Below are 19436 nucleotides of genomic sequence, written 5' to 3'. Positions count from 1 at the left end.
CGGGAGTCCTGGCCGCACTGGGGAGCGCGGGTCCCGGTCCACGTCGGCGCGGGGATGCGGTGCCAGGCGTCGGGGAAAGAGAGAGACCTTCCGCGCGGGCGGCGAGACTGTGCTGCGCGGCGGGTCCCCGGTCCGTTCCCACGGCCGGGACCCGCGGCCACTGTCGCAAACCGACTCGGCCCGCCCAGGCCACGTCACGGCCGAGGCCGCCAATCCCGCACGCCGGGGCGCCGCATTGGCTACGGAGCCTTATTTCTAGAGGTGCCTGTTTATTCCCCTCGAGGCAGCGGATCTCCCGGCTCCCCGCTTTCTCTGGCTCCTGGTAATTAGCGCTTGCGCGACCCACGTGGGCAGAGCACATCTCGGGAAGATAGCCTCGCAGTGGGCTGAAATCTTCTTAAAAACAACCAGCCTGCTTTAACCACGCCGGTCTTTGCACCACTAGGATGGAAAGGGAGTGGTTGATAAATTAGTTGTTTATCATGTTTGTGTGTTTGTCTGGTTTGTTCTGTGATAGGGAACCTATGTCGTGGACAGAGAGGGTCAAGAGGTAATCCGTGCTTAGGTTTTTCTTCGACTTGTCCACTCATCCTGCTGGTGATGCTGCTGAGAAGCGTATGCGTAGCCGCAGAGGAAAAATGCGTCGTATGTCAGCCTCTTCGGGTTTGAAGCTGGAGAACCGGAGGTGGACAGGCACCCTAGGCAACCCAGCGTCACTCTACATTGGGAGCCTTTGTAAGTACTAGGGAACAAATGCAACCACGCTAGGGAACCCGGACACTACAGCTGCTACACTGAAGCAGCTTAGTTTGTCCGCAGGGAGAGCGCGTGTTGGAACACTGTAGCCCTGTAACACTTAGAATCCAAGCCAAATTTCCACGTGGTCCCTCTAGAGTTTAGGACAAAGGATTAGGATAAGGGATGGACTAAGAACCACAAAGCTACAGTAGAATCAGGTGTGGAGCGTATCGATCTACCAGCTGTGTATGTTATGGATCTTCTCTTTGTCAGGACTTTTTGTTCTAAGAGGAGTGCTACACAAGCTTGCACCCAGTTCTATTAGACGTTTGACCCAATAAGTAGTTTTATTCACTCACAGGCGGCCACATTCATTCAACAATACTTCTGAGAACCTGCTCAGTACCAGGCAACCACCAAATAGAGTAATACAGTCATCAGGAGACAGTCATGGTCCAGCCATGAGGCTGGAGTGGCATAGAAAGACACGTGACACAGTGGAGTGACTAATAGCACAAGCTTTGAGGTTGATTATATCTGCCCTCAAACCTTGATGTCACCATCTACAAGCTATGTAATCTTGGGAAAGTTATCTAACATCTAACCTCTCGAGCTCCTTCTGATATAAAACGTGAAGATGATAATAGTAAATGGAACTAGAATATCTAACTTCACTCTTAAAAAAATAATTGAATAGAGAATATTTAAGACACCTGGCAAGTAAGTTTCCAAATGGTTGCTTGTTTGAATGCTTCCTCAGTCATGTCTGACTCTGTTACCGAGTCCAAGCTTGCTCTCCTCACTGCAGGATAGGCCAGTGAATCCGAGAGACGAGATGCTGCGGCAAGGAAGAGACTAATCCGGGAGCCGGCAGACTGAGAAGATGGCAGAGTAGCGCCTCAAAATAGCCATCTTTTGGGGTCTGGATGCCAGGTTCTTTTATAGATCAGAGAGAAAGAAGCAATGAGGAACTAAAGTCAAAAAGCAGACTAGAGAGGGAGAGGCAGTGGGAAAGTAAAGTGAAAGTTTCTTCAGTCTTGCAAAACATCTCCAAAGGGATGTCCAGCCTTTAGAAAGGGTGTGTTAATCTCTTCTATTCACAGGTGGGCAGGGACAAACAATCTCTCCTCAAACTGAACAAAGGCACATTAGTTTACAGTCAAGCAGAGGGGCAGGTTCCTCTAAACAAGCCATTGAGTATGATTATAATAATAAAGCCAGGTCAAAGAAACAGTTTCCAACATGGAGTCAGAATTGGCTCCCTCCCTGCAACATTTGCAATCACACGGATTGTAGCCCGCCATGCTCCTCTGTCTATAGGATTATCCCAGCAAGAATACTGGAGTGGGTGCCATTTCCTTTTCCAGGGGATCTTCCTGACCCAAGGATCAAACCAGTGTCTCTGGCATCTCCTGCATTGGCAGATGGATTCTTAACCACTGAGCCATCAGGAAAACCCCAGACTATGGAGATGCACTCACCCTATTCTGGTGGCAGGGAAAGCCTCCCCAAGGAGTGTTTTAAATCACCCCCCCCCCCCAAAAAAAAAGAGCATACATTAGCCAAGGTGAAGAGCAGAGTCAAGAAGACAGGCCAGAGAGACTAGATATTCATGTAGGGTGTATTTGAGGAGGAAGGTTGAGTCAGGAATAGTGACCCTCTGGCTCTTTAGCTGCTTATTCTCTTGTCTCGTGTCATTCAAGGGAGCATTCAAGCAAGCAACCATTTGGAAACTTACTTGCCAGGTGTCTTAAATATTCTCTATTCAATTATTTTTTTAAAGGGTGAAGTTAGATATTCTAGTTCCATTTACTATTACCATCTTCACTTTCTATATTGGAAGGAGCTCAAGAGAGGTTAGATGTTAGATAACTTTCCCAAGATTACATAGCTTGTAGATGGTGACATCAAGGTTTTAGGGCAGAGGTAATCAACCTCAATTGATGAGGTTGAGAATTTTCTGTGCCTCTGTTCCATTCCTTTTCCTAAAACCCAGTTTCCTCATGACTGCTACTCACCCAAAACTTCAATAAACCAATGGCTTTAGTTTGGGTTTGTAGCTAAACTCAGGGAAAATGGATTATAGCTCCAGTGCCCACCACTGCTTGGGGGGCTCAGTCTCTCGTCTTTGAGTTCAGATTCTCATGAGAAATTTCAATGGGCTCAGTCCAGATTATAGACTGATCTCTAGTTGCATAAGGTCCTCCATCCCCAAGAGTCAACAGGTGGGACCACATAGAACACATTTTCTAGGGACCACCCCCTTGAGGATGGTTCGGTTCATTTCAGTTGCTCAGTCATGTCCAGCTCTTTGTGACCCCATGGACTGCAGTATGCCAGGCTTCCCTGTCCATCATCAACTCCTGGAGCTTGCTCAAACTCATGTCCATCAAGTTGGACGTGCCATCCAACCGTCTTATCCTCTGTCATCCCCTTCTCCTCCCACCCTCAGTCTTTCCCAGCATCTGGGTCTTTTCACATGAGCCAGTTCTTTGCATCAGGTGGCCAAAGTATTGGTGTTTCAGCTTCAGCATCAGTCCTTCCCATGCATATTCAGGACTGACTTCCTTTAGAATTGACTGGTTGGATTTCCTTGCAGTCCCAGGGACTCTCAAGAGTCTTCTCCAACACCACAGTTCAAAAGCATCATTTCTTCGGCACTCAGCTTTCTTTATGGTCCAACTCTCGCATCCATACATGACTACTGGAAAAATCATAGCTTTAAGTAGATGGACTTTTGTTGGCAAAGTAATGTCTCTGCTTTTTAATTTGCAGTCTAGGTTTGTCATCGAGTTTGTCAGTGAGGAGGGTAGAAGATTGTTTAAATAAAGAAGAGACTATGTCTGTATCAGGTCAATGATAGGATTTTCCAGTGTCTTGCTGCTCAGGGTGTGGTTCCTGGACCACAAGCAGGGCATTACCTGCTAACTTCTTAGAAATGCAGAGCTTCAGTCCTCACCATAGATCTACTGAATCACAATCTGCATTTTAATAAGATCCCCAGGGGACTCAAAAGTCCCCTGAAGTAAGAAAGGTGCTTTTTCATACACCTCCATTTTTACAAATTGGCCACATAGATGACACAGCCAATAACCATCACTTCTTATTTATTGATCTTCATTGTGCTTCAGCCACTCATTCCAATGCAACATTCTGGACTTTGGCAACACCCAGAATGGCACTGTATTTGAAATAGGCCCAGATGGACCATTTAGTAAGCCTCCTCCTCCAATCCCTTTAAATCTCTCACTCCTGGTCAGTGCATCAGTCCCTGGGTCACTTCAGTGTCTCCGACTCTTTGGTCTCTTGACTCCTTCTCGGTGGATCTCCTCTCTCGCTTTCACTTTCTTCCAGCTTAGATTCTGTGTTCTATCATTGCGGTCAATCTTGTGAAAGTATCTTCAGTTCTCTTATCCCACACCTGGGCAGAAAGTCCCCTAAAATACTAACCCTTCTGCTTTCTCAACACCTGTGGCCAGGTGTCTAGTGCAGCTGGAGGGGGAAAAAAACATAAATGTCTCTGATTAGAGTAATTTTAGATTTAAGGCAGCCAACCTCAACTATGCCCTTAAAAACCATGTGGAAGTCCTGTGTTGCCTGGACAACTGTGCTGTGTGTTGTCTACACTCTCTGGCCCTCAGCAGATGACTCGGCTGCCTACTTCACAGGGAAAAAGCCAAAGCCATTCCATGGAAATACCCTCTACTTCCCAGCACACCTACGCACTCACCCGTCCACCCTCTTCTATTCCTCCTTCCCTCCAGTGAAAATGGAAGAGATGCCTGTCTGTTTCTCATGTTTTATGTTCCACTGCACCCAATAATCAGAGGCACCTCACAGCTATGATTATAATTTTTTCTGTGAAAAGCATTTAAACATGCTCAGTTTCAACCATGTTAAAACAAACAAGCAAAAACCTTGCATTAAACCGGTGTCTGGCTACCACACTCCTCCACACCCTCCCTGGAACTCTTGGTTGCCTTGGTAGGCAGCTTAATCCTCCCCTCTTCTCCCTGGAAAGCAGAGCTACCTCCCATTATAAAGGGGAAAACATGCCAGATGTACATTTGTAGCTGGGGGAGTGGAAAGTGAGTGTTAGGGCCACTGAATCATTAAGGCAAGTCTGCTGGGGATTTTTAGGAGGGTTTTGTCTCTGATAAAAGGAGGGAAGCACATGAAGAGGGCTGTCCCTCTAGACGTTGTCATGTGATGAAGTGGCATTTGGAGATGCTTCTACCATCTTATGACGTGAAAGGTGGCTAAGAATATCCCAGAGAAACCAACTGGAGTCTTAAGTTGTGTGTTTCTTACATGTTGTGTGCGGGTCTGTGTGTGTGTGTGTGTGTGTGTGTATTGAATGGGAGTGACTCTATGGTCTGAATCATTTTTATCTGGGTATTCCCATGCTCATAGATGAAAGTGTATTGACACATTTTTAAAGCCAAACTTTCTGAAAAAGCTCCGTAGAGATCGTATCCACTTCCTCCCTTCCCACATTTGCCTCAATCACTGAAATCTGGTTTAGCAGCACTACTTCTTGGGTGTTCTCTCAGGAAGGTTCTCATGAGAACTTTTTTGCTGAATCCACTGGACCCTTTTCAGGTCTTCTCCCACCTGACCTTTCAGTGGCACTTTGCCTTTTAAAATGCAGGAAGTAACCTTTACCATAGGTCTTCTGCTCTTCCTCTGCACATCTCTTAAATATACTCCCCAGGGCTCCATCCTTCACCTTTTCTCTTCTCACTACATGCTTTGCAAGGGCCATGGCTTCAATTTCCATCTCTATGTTAAGGACTCCCAAACCTATATAAATGGACTTCCACACTTTGCCAGGAGAGAGATAATTTATGAAGAAAGTCACTTGTGAAGTTAAATAACTCCTTTATTTCAGATATAATCGAATCATGCTTCTCCCCTTAGACTGTCTCTATAGTAAAGTTTCCCTAAGAGAGCAGTGCCTCTCCATTCCGACTGGACATTAAATACTTAGGACTTTTGAATACCCTGGTGTTTGGGGCCACACCCCAGGCCAATAATATCAGAATCTCTGGAGACAACACTCAGCAACAGTATTTTTTCAAAACTCCAGACAATTCTGATATGCAGCTAAATAGAGAATCACTGGTTAAAGGGCAAAGAATTGGGCTCAAAATCTGGGCCCGAAGTTTCACTGTGGATCTTCATTCTGTTAGGGGAAGCACGCTTACTGAAACTGCCCGTCCTCCGGGCACCATAGTAACCATTCGCATGAGTTGTTTTACGACAGGAGGTCCTGGTAAAGAACACAGAACTAATAAGCCATCGCCAACCTGGAGAGCTCAGGAAAGGTCAAAAAGTGTCACCGCGTGTCCAGCCACTCCCAGAATCCTTCTTGCTGGCATCCTTCTTGGCCAAACAAGCATGCACCACCAGGAAGGACTCAGAGTCAGAAAGACTGGCTAAAGACAACACAGAAACTAATCCCATCACCATAAAACCCAAGATTGCCAGCTACCGTGGCAGAGCAGTTCTCCTGGGTTCTATCCTACTGCTCTCCGCCCACACACTCTTTCCCAATAAAATCTCTTGCTTTGTCAGCACATGTGTCTTCTCAGACAATTCATTTCGAGTGTTAGACAAGAGCCCACTTTCAGGCCCTGGAAGGGGTTCCCTTTTCTGCAACAATTCTATCATCTGAGAAGCCAACAACACAGACTGCAGAGCTGGCAGATGTGGGTTTGAAACCTGGCATGATTTTTTTATTATTATTATTGTTATTATTATTATTATCCAGCTCTATTTTTATTTCCTGAGATGCCGGGGTCCAGCCTGGGCAGGATCCAGGGGGTACCCTCAGGATGAACGGTGTTGGCGAGAGATAGAAGACACGTGAGACCAGCCTTGATAGGGCCAAGTCTGTCTTTTATTTTTTGACAACAGTTTATATACCCTCACTCAGAATGTATCCAAGATACAAGATGCTTACTCATGTTTATACAGGGTTAGTTTACATTACATCAGTTTGTCCTTAAGGAAGAACAAGATGCTTTCTGTATTTTGTTTCTATAATAAATCTTTACACATTATCTTTTGGCCTTGGGGCTATTAACATTTTATGTAAGTCAGGTGAATGTAAACCTATTTTCTGTTTCTGTGGTGATCTTAACAGAAGAGTTACAGTCTCATAGGGCAACAGTACAGCATGTCACAACATAGTAAATATATGACCCTGTTAATACCAACATCAATTGTTCTGAAAAAGTTGTCAGTTAAATTATCTAAGAGTTTTACCCCATACAGACTCTGCAGCTTAATAAGGCAGCCTCTGCCTACCACTCCTGGCTAATAATTAACAACTATTTCACTGTTACAACACTAAGGCTTAGCTCTTATTTTTCTAGATCTATAAGTATATTAACAATGGTTTCCAATAGCACAGCCTTAGCACACTAAAAGCAAAAACACAGCAAGCAAACGTTAACCCAATAACCACTTTCATAATAATTTTTTCTTATATTTTCTAATAGGGCTTCTTCACCCCCCAGAGGGCTCTACATCTATTAGGGCCTTATATGTTCAGGTTCTTTATGCTAATTAAAATAATATAAGCAGTCATGCATATTAGCACCAAGGGCATAAACGCATTTGCCAAACAAACTAAAATATCAGCAAAGGAGTTTAAATTAAAACACTCCTTTCACCCTAAATAATCTCATAAAATACCACCACCCAAAAAACTTATAAAGTTCTAAATTGATTCTTATTTGGAAAGAAATCTGGGAAGGCCTTCTGCCTATGTTACAGAAATTAGGGAGTAGTCTATTAAAGCAAGCATCAGAAGAACAGATACCATCTTTAAGGTGAGCGCTGGGGGCAGCTTTGGGGCAGCTTTTCGGAATCCCTGAAAACCTGATCCGCCTTGCCCGTCAGGCTTTCTCCCCATGACCTGACCTTGTCATCGGTGGGATCTTGTGAGCTAGCCTTTTCGGAATCCTTGAAAACCTGATCTGCCTTGCCCGTCAGGCTTTCTCCCCATGACCTTGTCATGGGTGGGATCTTGTGAGCTAGCCTTTTCGGAATCCTTGAAAACCTGATCCGCCTTGCCCATCAGGCTTTCTCCCCATGACTTTGTCATGGGTGGGATCTCTGTGCTGGCTCCCGGCATCGAGACTCATTAGTGGGCTTTACCAGTGACATTTACATAATTGGTGAACTGGTTTGAGATTGAGCCTCACTTGAGGGGTCACTGGTAGTCCTAACATCAAGTCCAATGATTCTAAGTAAACAGAATAGATTTCGTGATTTTGAGCCAAGTTGGGTCTCAGTTTGGACTTTCATGAAATTACAAAAACAATACTTTCCCTGTAGCATTTGGTAAGAATTGAACAAAATATTTTAGACACCTGACACATAGTTAAAACTGTGAATTATGCATATTATGCATTTACTACATGAACATAATAAAGATTGTAACAAAATGGGGGAAAAAAATGACAATGTTAAGGGAAAAACTAAACATAAAGTATTAAATATAGTCTTTATTTATACAGTTAACCCTTGAACAACACAGGTTTGAATTGTGCCGGTCAACTTATTTGTGTTTTTTTTCCAATAAACATGTATTTCACTATCTGTGATTGGTTGAATCCTCAGATGCAGGGCCGGGGATATGGAAGCACGGCCAACTGTAAATTTATTAACATACACAGAATTTCCATTGCACAGAGTGGGTGCCACCCCTAACCTTTGAGTTGTTCAAGCATAAACTTTGTGTAAAATACCTTTGCATGTGAATCAAGACTGGAAAGGAACATGGAAAACAAACAACTTTTTAAAAAAAAATCTTTCTCTGTTTTCCTGAATGGTTGTGATGGTCCATGCTTTTGGAGAAGACAGAAAGATTGGAAAGGATACATTCATGCTTCTTTCTTGTTTTCCTTTTTCCTTTCTTTCCTTAATATACGCTCAGTATCAAAGGGGGAATAGCCAAGAGCAACAGTTTTCAGAAACTGAAACTAGACAGAGGTCAGGAATGGGTCAGGTGAGAAGTATCCAAGGTCAATCCAGGAAGTGAGAACCAGGGAAAAAATCAGAATCCGATACCTGTCAGCAGGAATGAAGTAATTACCCACGGGCAGCCTTTGTGGTATATGGGATGATGTGGGACAGCCGGAGGGACCAGGGGTCACCCAGATGCATTTGAAGAGGGTGCTTCTCCCAGTTCCCAGGGCTCAGGGGTGAGAGGAGGGCACACTGGGGACCCCGTGCCTGAGTATGGTGGGACTGGATGTTTCTTTAAGGGCAGGGCAAGGGAGAAGCACATGTTTTCCAAACCCTGCTCTGAGTGTGACCCTTGCAGCCTCACTGAGTGGACTCCAGACAAAAGGTAAGGGGGTAAAACAAGTCAAGATGGAACAAAGGCTGCAGTACCAAAGGAAAGCAGCAGAAGAACACAAAGGAGGGAGAAAGTGTCTTCCTGCAACATGGGTGCTCAGCTGCTAAGTCATGTCCAGCTCTTCATGACTCCAGGGACTGCAGCCTGCCAGGCTCCTCTGGCCATGGGATTCTCCAGGCAAGAATCCTGGAATGGGTTGCCATTCCCTCCTCCAGGGAATCTTCCCAACCCAGGGGTCAAACCCGAATCTCTTAAGTCTTCAGCATTGCAGGCAGGTTATTTACTACTAGCGCCATCTGGGAAGACCAAAACTCAGGGGCGGGAGCTAATGGAAATAACTGCTGGGGGCCTTTTCAGGTTTAAAAGGTGACAACAGGCCCCTAAGGGAGTCACTTGTACTTCACATCCAACCCACAACTTGATAATAACCTAATTGCAGTTTTGACCCCCCAGGAATGTCACCTTTATCCTGGGATGACTGGGCCAGCACCTGTGAGGTCACCCAGCAAGAGGCCCTATGCTTCCCCTCAGGAAGGCAACCTCACCTGAAACAGTGCATTCCTTGCTAACAATTTCCTTTTTCAGCCACCTTGACAGACCTTGACTTTTCTACAACTTGGTGAAACTCTTTTCCACTGCTACACGGGAGGCTACCTGATTCAGAAATCATTGAATAAAGCCAATCTGAGCCTTAAATTTACTCAGTCGAATTTTTGTTGTTTAACAAAGGACATATAGTTGGAGTAGTCACATGATGGGAAAAATGACTCACAAATATATTGAATTTAGGCATCGAAACAGATTGCACCTATCAGTCTGAATATGCTCCCAGGAGCGGATGAGATATGTAGCCTTACTGCTATCATTTTTTTTTACATAGAAGGATGAGATTTCTACACACTCCCTGCAAATCAGGCAGGTGTTGTGAAAGAGCCAGCTCAGTAATCAGGAGTCACCAGTCTGGTCTGAGCTTTAAAAAGTTCACTTGGGCACCAGTCTCCTCAACTGTAAAAGGAAAGAGTATATCCTACCCTGACAGGTCTAAAATGCTAATAAATTGTGAGAATAACTGGAGGATCTGTTTTTTAAATATTTTTCTATTTTGAAATACTTGTAGATTTATAGAAAACTTCTAAGGGTAGCACAGAGAGTTCTAGTACATACCCTTCACCACCCACCTTTCCCCAATGTCATGTTACACAACTATGGCATATTTATCAAACCTGAGAAATTAATGTCACTCTGATACTATTAATTGAATTACACACTTTATTTTGGAGTTTCCTAGTTTGAAATAAGGCTGATGTGTAGTAGAGAACTGTGGTACTGAACATGTGTCAGAGGCTCAGTTTTATATCCATTAAAAACTAAAGGAAAAGAAATTTCCCCAGAGGGTGTGAAAATGAAATGAGATATGGTAGATGAAGCTGATTTTTATACTCTAAAGTGCTATTCACTGGAATGAATCACAAATGATAGAGAGTCATTTTTAGATGTTTTTATAATTGATTTGGCATTGTTACTGAAGTGGATAAAATATGAAACAGTGGTCTATTGCCCATAGCTGGAGCATAGTTCTCTATTTGAAAGTGCAAAATTTGCACAGAGAAATTAGAGCAATGAAATAAATATGCTAATTTAAGCCAATCCTCTTGAATAGGATCAAATAGATTTTTTAGCTGAGGAACAGTTTACTGAAGTTCTTACAATAAATTGTGAATTTTAAATTATGTGTATATTGCTTTTAATTATTTCTTTTTTTTTTTAAATTATTTCTTAATTTAGAAATCTGAAATTAGTTTCATGGACAAGGTAAAGAATTTTTTAGGTTTTGAACTATAATACATTATTTTATTTTATTTATTTGGTTGCTGGGTCTTAGTTGCAGCACACAGGATCTTTAGTTTTAGCATGTGAGATCTAGTTCCCTGGCCAGGGATTGAACCCAGGCCCCCTGCAGTGGGAGCCCAGAGTCTTAGCCACTGGACCACCAGGGAAGTTCTATAATACATTTCTTAAGAAAGCTTAGAAAAAAATGATGGGAATGACAGTAGGCAGTTATCTTTTGTTACCATTTCATTCAAGTTTTAGGATATCCCTGAAAATGATACTGAGTAAATTAGTTAAAATTCAGGCATTTAGCTTTAGGAGTAGTGTGTACTAAGTCTTGGCTTTGTCACTAATTGCATCACATTTAGTTATTTATTTAACCCTAAGAGTTTCGGTTCCTCATTATAAATGAGAACTATTGGAAAGATTGCTTTTTAAAGATTTGTGGCACTAACATCATGTGACTCTTTGGCCCTAAGAGAGGAAAGACTGAAGTTAAAGAGGAGAAAGAAAGGAAAATATAAATATATATGTAGTTTACAGATGCAGTGTAGTTGTACTAGCTTTTTATACAATGACATTGGATATTTTTGATCTTTTTCTGGGGGGGAGGGCAGGCCTAAGATCTTTCTCACAAAGGTGTTTCCTCTGTGACAATTAGATATTTTTAGGGCCGTCACCACAGCATCACACACTCAAGCCCTAACCTGCTCGCCTTGCTGAGGGGGTCCTTCCCCTGTGGCTTCAGTTGTCCTCTACATAGACCTGACAACTGGGTAATCACACTTCTTTTCTTAGAATAATGTCACTTTAATTATTTTAAGGGAGACAAGACAGGAGTCCGGCTATCTCATTGCTTAGGAATCCACATTCATAGTGAAAAACATCTAAAGAAGTAAATGGTATCATTTAACAAACTATGATGTCTCTTGCTAATTATGGGAAATTTATCAAATTAACTTTTTAATTGTAACAATACAGAAAAGTTTTCAAAAATGAAAAAGCTAAGCTTTCATCATTTTTACTTCTGACTTGTTAAATAAAATAAATAGGACATTACAGAATAGATTTCTTTTCCAGGGAAGAACTTTGGGGAAGTTGGTTTGTTTGTTTTTTTTTTAAGAAGCACATTAAGATCTAGAATAAAACAATTAAATAAATAACCACCAAGGTAAAGAAACTCTCATGCGACCTGTCCATCCAACAGCACACACAGTTTTCCTTCTTCAAGAGTCATTTATATTCTCCCTGGTGAAAATATTAGCACCACTTCCCCTTTGGCTGGGTTCCCTGACACTCCCTACAGTGAGAGCAGACATCTGTTACTGAGCCTCTATTTTGGGAAAAGATAGTAACACTCAGAATACACATAGGAAGAAATCTCATCGAGAACACCCGGTGTATTTTTCAACCCCATCCCCTGAAAGAGTGATAGGAGCAGAACCTCTGAATGTCTGATATAATTAGCCAACAGTGCCTTCCGTTCCCCACTGGTGGGTTTCATTGTGGATTCCCAAAAGATGTTTACCAAACACCTGTGACTGTAACCTTATCTGAAAAAAGGATCTTTGCAGGCATAATCGAGGTAAGAATCTCGAGATGAGATCATCCTGGAATAGCATGGCCCTACATGCCATGACGAGGGTCCTTGTAAGAGACGAAGGCCAGGGGAAGACAGCCTGAGGCTGTAGCGCCAAGGGATGCTGGCAGCTACCCGAAGCTAGGAGACAGGCAAGAAACAGATCCCCCTCAGAGCCTCCAGAAGGAAATAACCCTGCTGACACCCTGATTTTGGACTTCTGGACTCCAGAGTTGTGAGAGAATAAATTTGTGTTGTTGTCAGCCACTCGGTTTGTGGTTATTTGTTATAGCAGTCCTACAGAACGAATACTGGCACTTCTGGGAATTGCTCCTTCTCTCACTAGAGATGTTGCAAGAAGTTAATAAGGTTGGCCAAGCTTTCTTCTGAGGTAAGTCCCCTAGAAGAACCACTTGTTCCACAGTGAAGAGGGTCCTAAGGAAACCATTAAGTAGGTGTACAGAGAAGGAAGCCTATTGCCTGCAGAGTAGGACACTTACCTATCAAATAAAGACACTGAGTTTTTAACAGACACACAGAACTTCAGGATCATCCTACAATGTCATCCTTACATGCTATACCTGATTCAAGCTGCTACCTTCACTCACACTTTTTTTTTTTTTAACTTTACCACATGGGATGCGGGATCTTAGTTCCATGACCAGGGATGGAGGTGGCATCCCCTGCAGTGGAAGCATGGAGCCTTAACCACTGGACCTCCAGTGAAGTCCAACAATAGCATTTTTAAGCAAAGATATAAAATACTAGCATATCTCCATCTCTACTGCTGGCATTTCTGTCAGAACTGCTATACTCGTTAGGTCATAGAGATGCAGGTGACAATACTTCTCACCCCAGCAATTCTAAACCCAGGATTGTAGAGGCAGCTCTAAACCAACACGGTAAGAGACTTGTGAGTTTCGAGGTAGCATTACTTGTGATAACAAAAGAGTGGGAGCAGCACAAATGTCCGTTAACAAAAGAATGGATAAAGTCAGTGGACCAGATCTATACAGTGGAATATACCAAGGAAAGTGAGTGAACCACAGTTTAATGTTTCAACATGCCAACATGGATGAATCTCACAACCATAAGGATGAACAGTAACCAAAAAAAGTAAGTTGCAGAACGCTCATGAGTACATAGCAAACACTGGAAGTGCCCTGCTCATAAACCCTTAGGCCTTATCATCGCAGCACAGGCCAATCTAACCCCTAACTGTCAGTAACTTAAACCCTTTGCCGGGGGTGTTGCTCTGTTTGCAAAGCCCGCTCTGCCTGCACACCAGGGCAAGCGGGAATGCCAGGAAGTTCACACCATCCAAGAGCCAGCCCTCAGCCAGTGATCCACAGGGCTTGGGGAGAAATTCTTGGGAGGAATAGTTCCACCGTGTATCTTCTACTCTGGCTCCTCAATGCAATTAAGATATAGATGTCCACAGGGGTCGTAACTTCTTTCTTGGCTGCTTTTTCTTCCTTGTCTCAGGTTCCCACTCCCTTGCTGGGCCTTTGTGACTGTGATGGCTGATTTTATGTGTCAGCTGAGCTAAGGGATACCCAGATGGCTGGTAAAACCTCTCTGGGTGTGTTTTTGGCGGGGGAAGCCATGCCTTGGAAAGACATTAGCATTTGAATGAGCAGACTAAGTCAAGACGGTCCCAACTGGGGTCACTATCCAGCTGGGGACCTGAACAGAACAAAAAGGCTGAGAAAGAGTGAATTTGCTCTCTCTGCTGAGCTGAGACACCTGTCTTCTCTGCCTTTGGACACTGGCGCTCCTGGTCTGTGAGCTGTCGGACTTATACCAGGACTTACACTCTTGGGCCCTGATTCTCAGGCCTTCAGACTCAGGGTGAATTACACCTCCCGCTTTCCTGGTTGTCCAGCCTGGAGACGGCAGATGGTGGTACTTCTAAGCCTCCACAACCATGCGAGTCAACTCCTATAATAAATACAAATCTCTTCTTATATGCATCTATATATATCCTATTGGTTTTATTTCTCTGGATAACTCTGACTAATACAGTGGCTCGCCTCTCAGATAAACTACTTGTATTAGAATTCATATCTCAGAGAGTGCTTCTGGGCAAACAAAACTACGGCAGTAGGGCTCTATTTGTATGCAATTCAAAAATAAGTAGAATAACAATCTGTTGTTAAGAAGAGGTGCAGCATGTAGTTAAGGGAACAGAAGCTAGATTGGACAGCCTGGGTCTGAAGTGTCTGCCACTTACTAGCTGTGTGCCTCTGAGCAAATCTCTAAACCTTTCTGTGCCTCAGTTTCCCCATCTGCTGAATGGGGATGGTAACAATATTTATCTTTAATGATTGCTATGAGGACTAGACTTAAAATATGGAACAAATTTAGAATACTGTCTTAAGAGTCCAAGCTCTGAAAGAATGTTATCTATTACAACTGCATTTGCAATAAAACCATAAGGGAAATTTTAAACACAATATTCAGAAGGGTTGTAACTTTTCAAAGCAACGAGTTTGATAGGTTCAGAGATGGGTATATGGGGGGTCGCAAAGGTGCTAGTTAAGTTCTATTTTTTTAAGTTGGGTAATGGATATATCTTTGTTGTTTTATTATTACACTTTATTTTTTTAATTTTTTAATTACACTTTATAACTTACATGTAAACTGTCTTTTAAAATATCTATCAAATAGTGCATAATTTTTTAAAGGTGAAAAAATAATCTCCACCAAATATATTCAAATTTGTGTCTCTTATGATCTTAGGGTACTCTCTGTTTCAGCTAAGGTTGCCCCTCCCCCACTTTCCTAGCACTCCCTGGAGGTAGTGACCTTTCAGATTTTACCTGAGTGGCCCCTTTCAGGAGACTTTCCCAGACACCTGCACCCTGTGAGGCCCTGGGCCCAGCCCACATCACATGATCCTCCTGGAGTTATTCAGCAACCTTGTACTGTTATCTTTAAACATATCTTGACTTTTAAAATTCTATCCTATTAAATGAGCATCGCACTTGAAACATTTAACAATTAGTGTATGTTTACTTTGGGCTTCCCTGCTGGCTCCGTGACAAAGAATCCGCCTGCAATGCAGGAACTGCAGGAGACACAGGTTCGATCCCTGGGTTGGGAAGATCCCCTGGAGGAAGTCATGGCAACCCACTCCAGTATTCTTGCCTGGAGAATCCCATGGACAGAGCAGCCTGGTGGGTATAGTTCGTGGGGTTGCAAAGAGTTGGACATGACTGAAGCCACTCAGCACATACACATGCACACATATGCTTACTTTAGGAAAAAGATGCTTGTGCAAAAAAAGAAAAAGGTATTCTCACAATATCATCACTCAGCTATAACCACGGTTAATATCCTGATGTCTGTCCTTCAGCACTTTATATTCTATTATACATTTAAAAACAAAATTACATTATAAAGTAGTGCTACTAAATGATATCCTTTTAAAACTTAATATACTGGAAACATTTTTTTTTTTTTTTGAAAAGATTTCATTGCAGGAATAAACAGAAGAGATTCAACGGCTGCTAAGTCAACAGAAAAGAGGCAGAGTTTACTATAAGGATGCCTGGCACTCAGGAACACAGGATCCACGAGACCCTAGAAGGAAATGCAGTTATGACAGGCCTTACAGAGCCATGGGCTCTGGGGACACTGGCAGCAGGAGTTTGAGAAGCTCCTCTAGGGCTCCACCATTAAAATGATTACATGTCGCTGTTTATCCGGGTGTTCTCTTCCCTATATTGACAGGCTTCCTTGCCCTAGGTATCATTTTTCAGGTCCTTAAATCTTCTGCTTTTTCAATTTCTTCTTTCTCGTGACTTCAACTTACTGAAACCTTTGGCTTTTTCGTGACCCATTATTACCCTTTCAGACTCTCTTTATCTTGTGGAGTTTCACCTTTAGCCTCACTCTGCCAATCACCTAAATCTCTCTGCAGTTTCTATTTCAGGCTCAGGAGACTCAGATTCTGATAGACCTTGACAGTCTCCTTAGGGGCAGGACTTCCGTCTCAGGACTTGAGATGAGTCAGTGGTCAAGAGACTGGCTGTCCTTGAGCCGGGTGTGCACTCCTGGTCTACCTGGCTGTGTTCTTCCCCTGCCCCCATCAGTTCAGTTCAGTTCAGTCCTCAGTCGTGTCGACTCTTTGTGACCCCATGAATTGCAGCACGCCAGGCCTCCCTGTCCATCACCAACTCCTGGAGTTTACTCAGACTCATGCCCATCGAATCGGTGATGCCATCCAGCCATCTCATCCTCCTTCATCCCCTTCTCCTCCTGCCCCCAATCCCTCCCAGCATCAGGGTCTTTTCCGGTGAGTTAACACTTCGCATCAGGTGGCCAAAGTACTGGAGTTTCAGCTTCAGCATCAGTCCTTCCAATGAACACCCAGGAGTTATCTCCTTTAGGATGGACTGGTTGGATCGATCTCCTTGCAGTCCAAGGGACTCTCAAGAGTCTTCTCCAACACCACAGTTCAAAAGCATCAATTCTTCGCCGCTCAGCTTTCTTCACATGGCCCTCCTTTATTTTTCCCTATATAATGTGTCTTGTTAGAGCTGTGGTGCCCTCTTGCGGAAACTCTAGGTATTTAGTGAAAGAAAGTGTTGCAGTATCCAACTCTGCAACCCCATGAACTGTAGCCCCCAGGCTCCTCTGTCCGCGGAATTCTCCAAGCAAGGATACTGGAGTAGATTGCCATTCCCTTCTCCAGGGGATCTTCATGACCCAGGGATCGAACCCACAGTCTCCCACATTGCAGGCAGATTCTTTACCGTCTGAGCCACCAGGGAAGCTTTTGGGTATTAAAAGTACCATCATTTTCTTCTAAAATTGTTTTCAAATTATGGGTACATTAATTTAAGGTGATAAAATCAACTAGAGGGCTGGCAACTAGAATTTTAAGAGTGGAATAGAGTGGAACGAAATGGAACAGAACAGAATGGAACTGAAAAGAATGGAACAAAGCAGAATAGTGTAGCACAGAAAAGAACAGAAGAGGATAAATGAGTGTATCACGCTTCCTATGATTGAGTACTGTTTCATGAAAACTTATTTCAGGTGTGTGTGTGTCAAACAATGTATATGCTGTTCAAAAACTTTAAAAACTGGCATGACATAGGAATAGACACTCATCATAAATAACTAGTACAGTTGAACTGGTGAGGGACAGCTGCACCTCAGCCTGTTATGGATGGCCATGGTCATGGTAAACGTGTTTATTTATTGATATCCGTCACGTCAAAAGAACTTGAAAGACACTGTTCTGGGACTCAGTATAGTTATATATCAGAATTTTAATGATCATCCTATTTGTACAAATGTGCTACAATTTATGCAACCTAGTGGTCGTCTCCCTTTTTTCACTCCTCTTTAATCCCAAGGAATATGAAACAGTCCCACCACTAAGAGAGGCCCTATGTGATTTGGATACATGCTCATGACACAACTCTCCAGCATATGACACACATATTCATCCTCTCACCCCTCTCTCCTTTCCTCCTCCTCCTCCTTCTCTCTTTTTCTCTCTCTCTCACACAGCATTACTATTTTTAACTGTTTTCCTGTTATTGGAGCAGTGGTAAAGTGGCCTGGTTAAGAGTGTGGGCTCTAGAGGTAAACTGTTGGGGTTAAATCCTGACTGTTTCATCTACTGGGTATGTGGACCCATGAATTAACCTCTCTGTGCCCCAGTCCTTCATCTGCAAAATGGGCATAATAATAATAACAGAGTTGTCTGGGGAGGCTGAATGTAAAGTCCTTAGAAGAGTGTCTAGTACATAGTACTCAATTCAATGATAGCTCTTATCATTATTTAGATTGTGTCCAGTGCTTCACAATTACAAGTAAAAACATTGACTCAGTGAGTACTTCTGTAGCAAAATCTATGGAAAACGGACTTAAGTCACCTTAGGGAAATAGATTGCTAGGTGAAACAGATAAATTTTTAATTAAAGCTTTTAAGAATTTTGCTAAATTATCTACCTGAAAGGACTTTCTTCCACCAGTGTTTGAGAGCGTGTTTCCCAGAAACTGTAGTCAACACTAGGAGCTATGATTTAAAACAAAAAACCCTGCTAACCTGATCAGGAAATATGATACTTATCACTATATCAATTTGCTTATCTTTGCTTACTAGCACAGTAGAATAATTTTTCAAGTGCTTATTGGCCATTTATGTTGACCCTCCAGCAGAGCATCTTGAGAATGTGTTTTGATGCTGGGTTAGTTTTACATGAGATTACATCCCCATTAACCTGTAAAACTCTCACATTCAAATCTTTCACACCAGCTGAGCACAAGTCCTGTATGCAATTGGTTCCAATACAGCTTAGCTGAATTTAGTATCACAGCTACCACATCTGATTTCTGCAATGAATTTTTGAGTCTAGCAATCAGAAAAAGGAAGACATCAGATTGATCTACATTGCACTGTCTTACAAATAGCCTTGAACAAAGGAAGGCAGTGTCCTTCCTTTGTGAGTCTGAGAACTGGGTGACTACATGTTGTTCAGTTGCTCAGTCATGTCTGACTCTTTGCGACCCCATAGACTGCAGCACATCAGGCTTCCCTGTCCTTCACCATCTCCCGGAGCTTGCTCAAACTCATGTCCATTGAGTCAGTGATGCCATCCAACCATCTCATCCTCTTTCGCTGCCTTCTCCTGCCCTCAAACTTTTCCAGCAACAGGGCCATTTCTAATGAGTCAGCTCTTCACATTAGGTGGCCAAAGTATTGGTGATTAATAAGAGCATTTACATATATGTTTAATTACTGTTTCTCTGTGGAGGTTATTTGTCAAAACGTTCCTCTTCTCAAAGAAAAGAGAACTGTTTTCATATTGACACTATGCAAAGACTATAGTTCCAAATGGGACAGCCTTTCCATCATCTACAAATGTGTATAAGGCAATTACTGTGTGCTAGGTA

At 42.9% G+C, this 19436-nt stretch overlaps 1 protein-coding gene across 1 annotated transcript in view; it reads left to right on the top strand.

The window, feature by feature from the left end:
- The first annotated feature begins 617 nt into the window (after positions 1 to 617).
- Positions 618 to 19436, top strand: part of LOC122673852 (THO complex subunit 4-like) — a 72819-nt gene continuing 54000 nt past the window's right edge. The window contains exon 1 of the mRNA XM_043871782.1: positions 618 to 735. Coding sequence (XP_043727717.1) covers positions 618 to 735 — 118 coding nt within the window. The remainder of the gene's footprint in view (positions 736 to 19436) is intronic.

This window comes from Cervus elaphus, chromosome 18, assembly GCF_910594005.1.
Source record: "Cervus elaphus chromosome 18, mCerEla1.1, whole genome shotgun sequence".
NCBI lineage: Eukaryota > Metazoa > Chordata > Mammalia > Artiodactyla > Cervidae > Cervus > Cervus elaphus.
The sequence above is the reverse complement of the archived record's forward strand: the minus strand, read 5'-3'. Positions and strand labels throughout refer to the sequence as shown.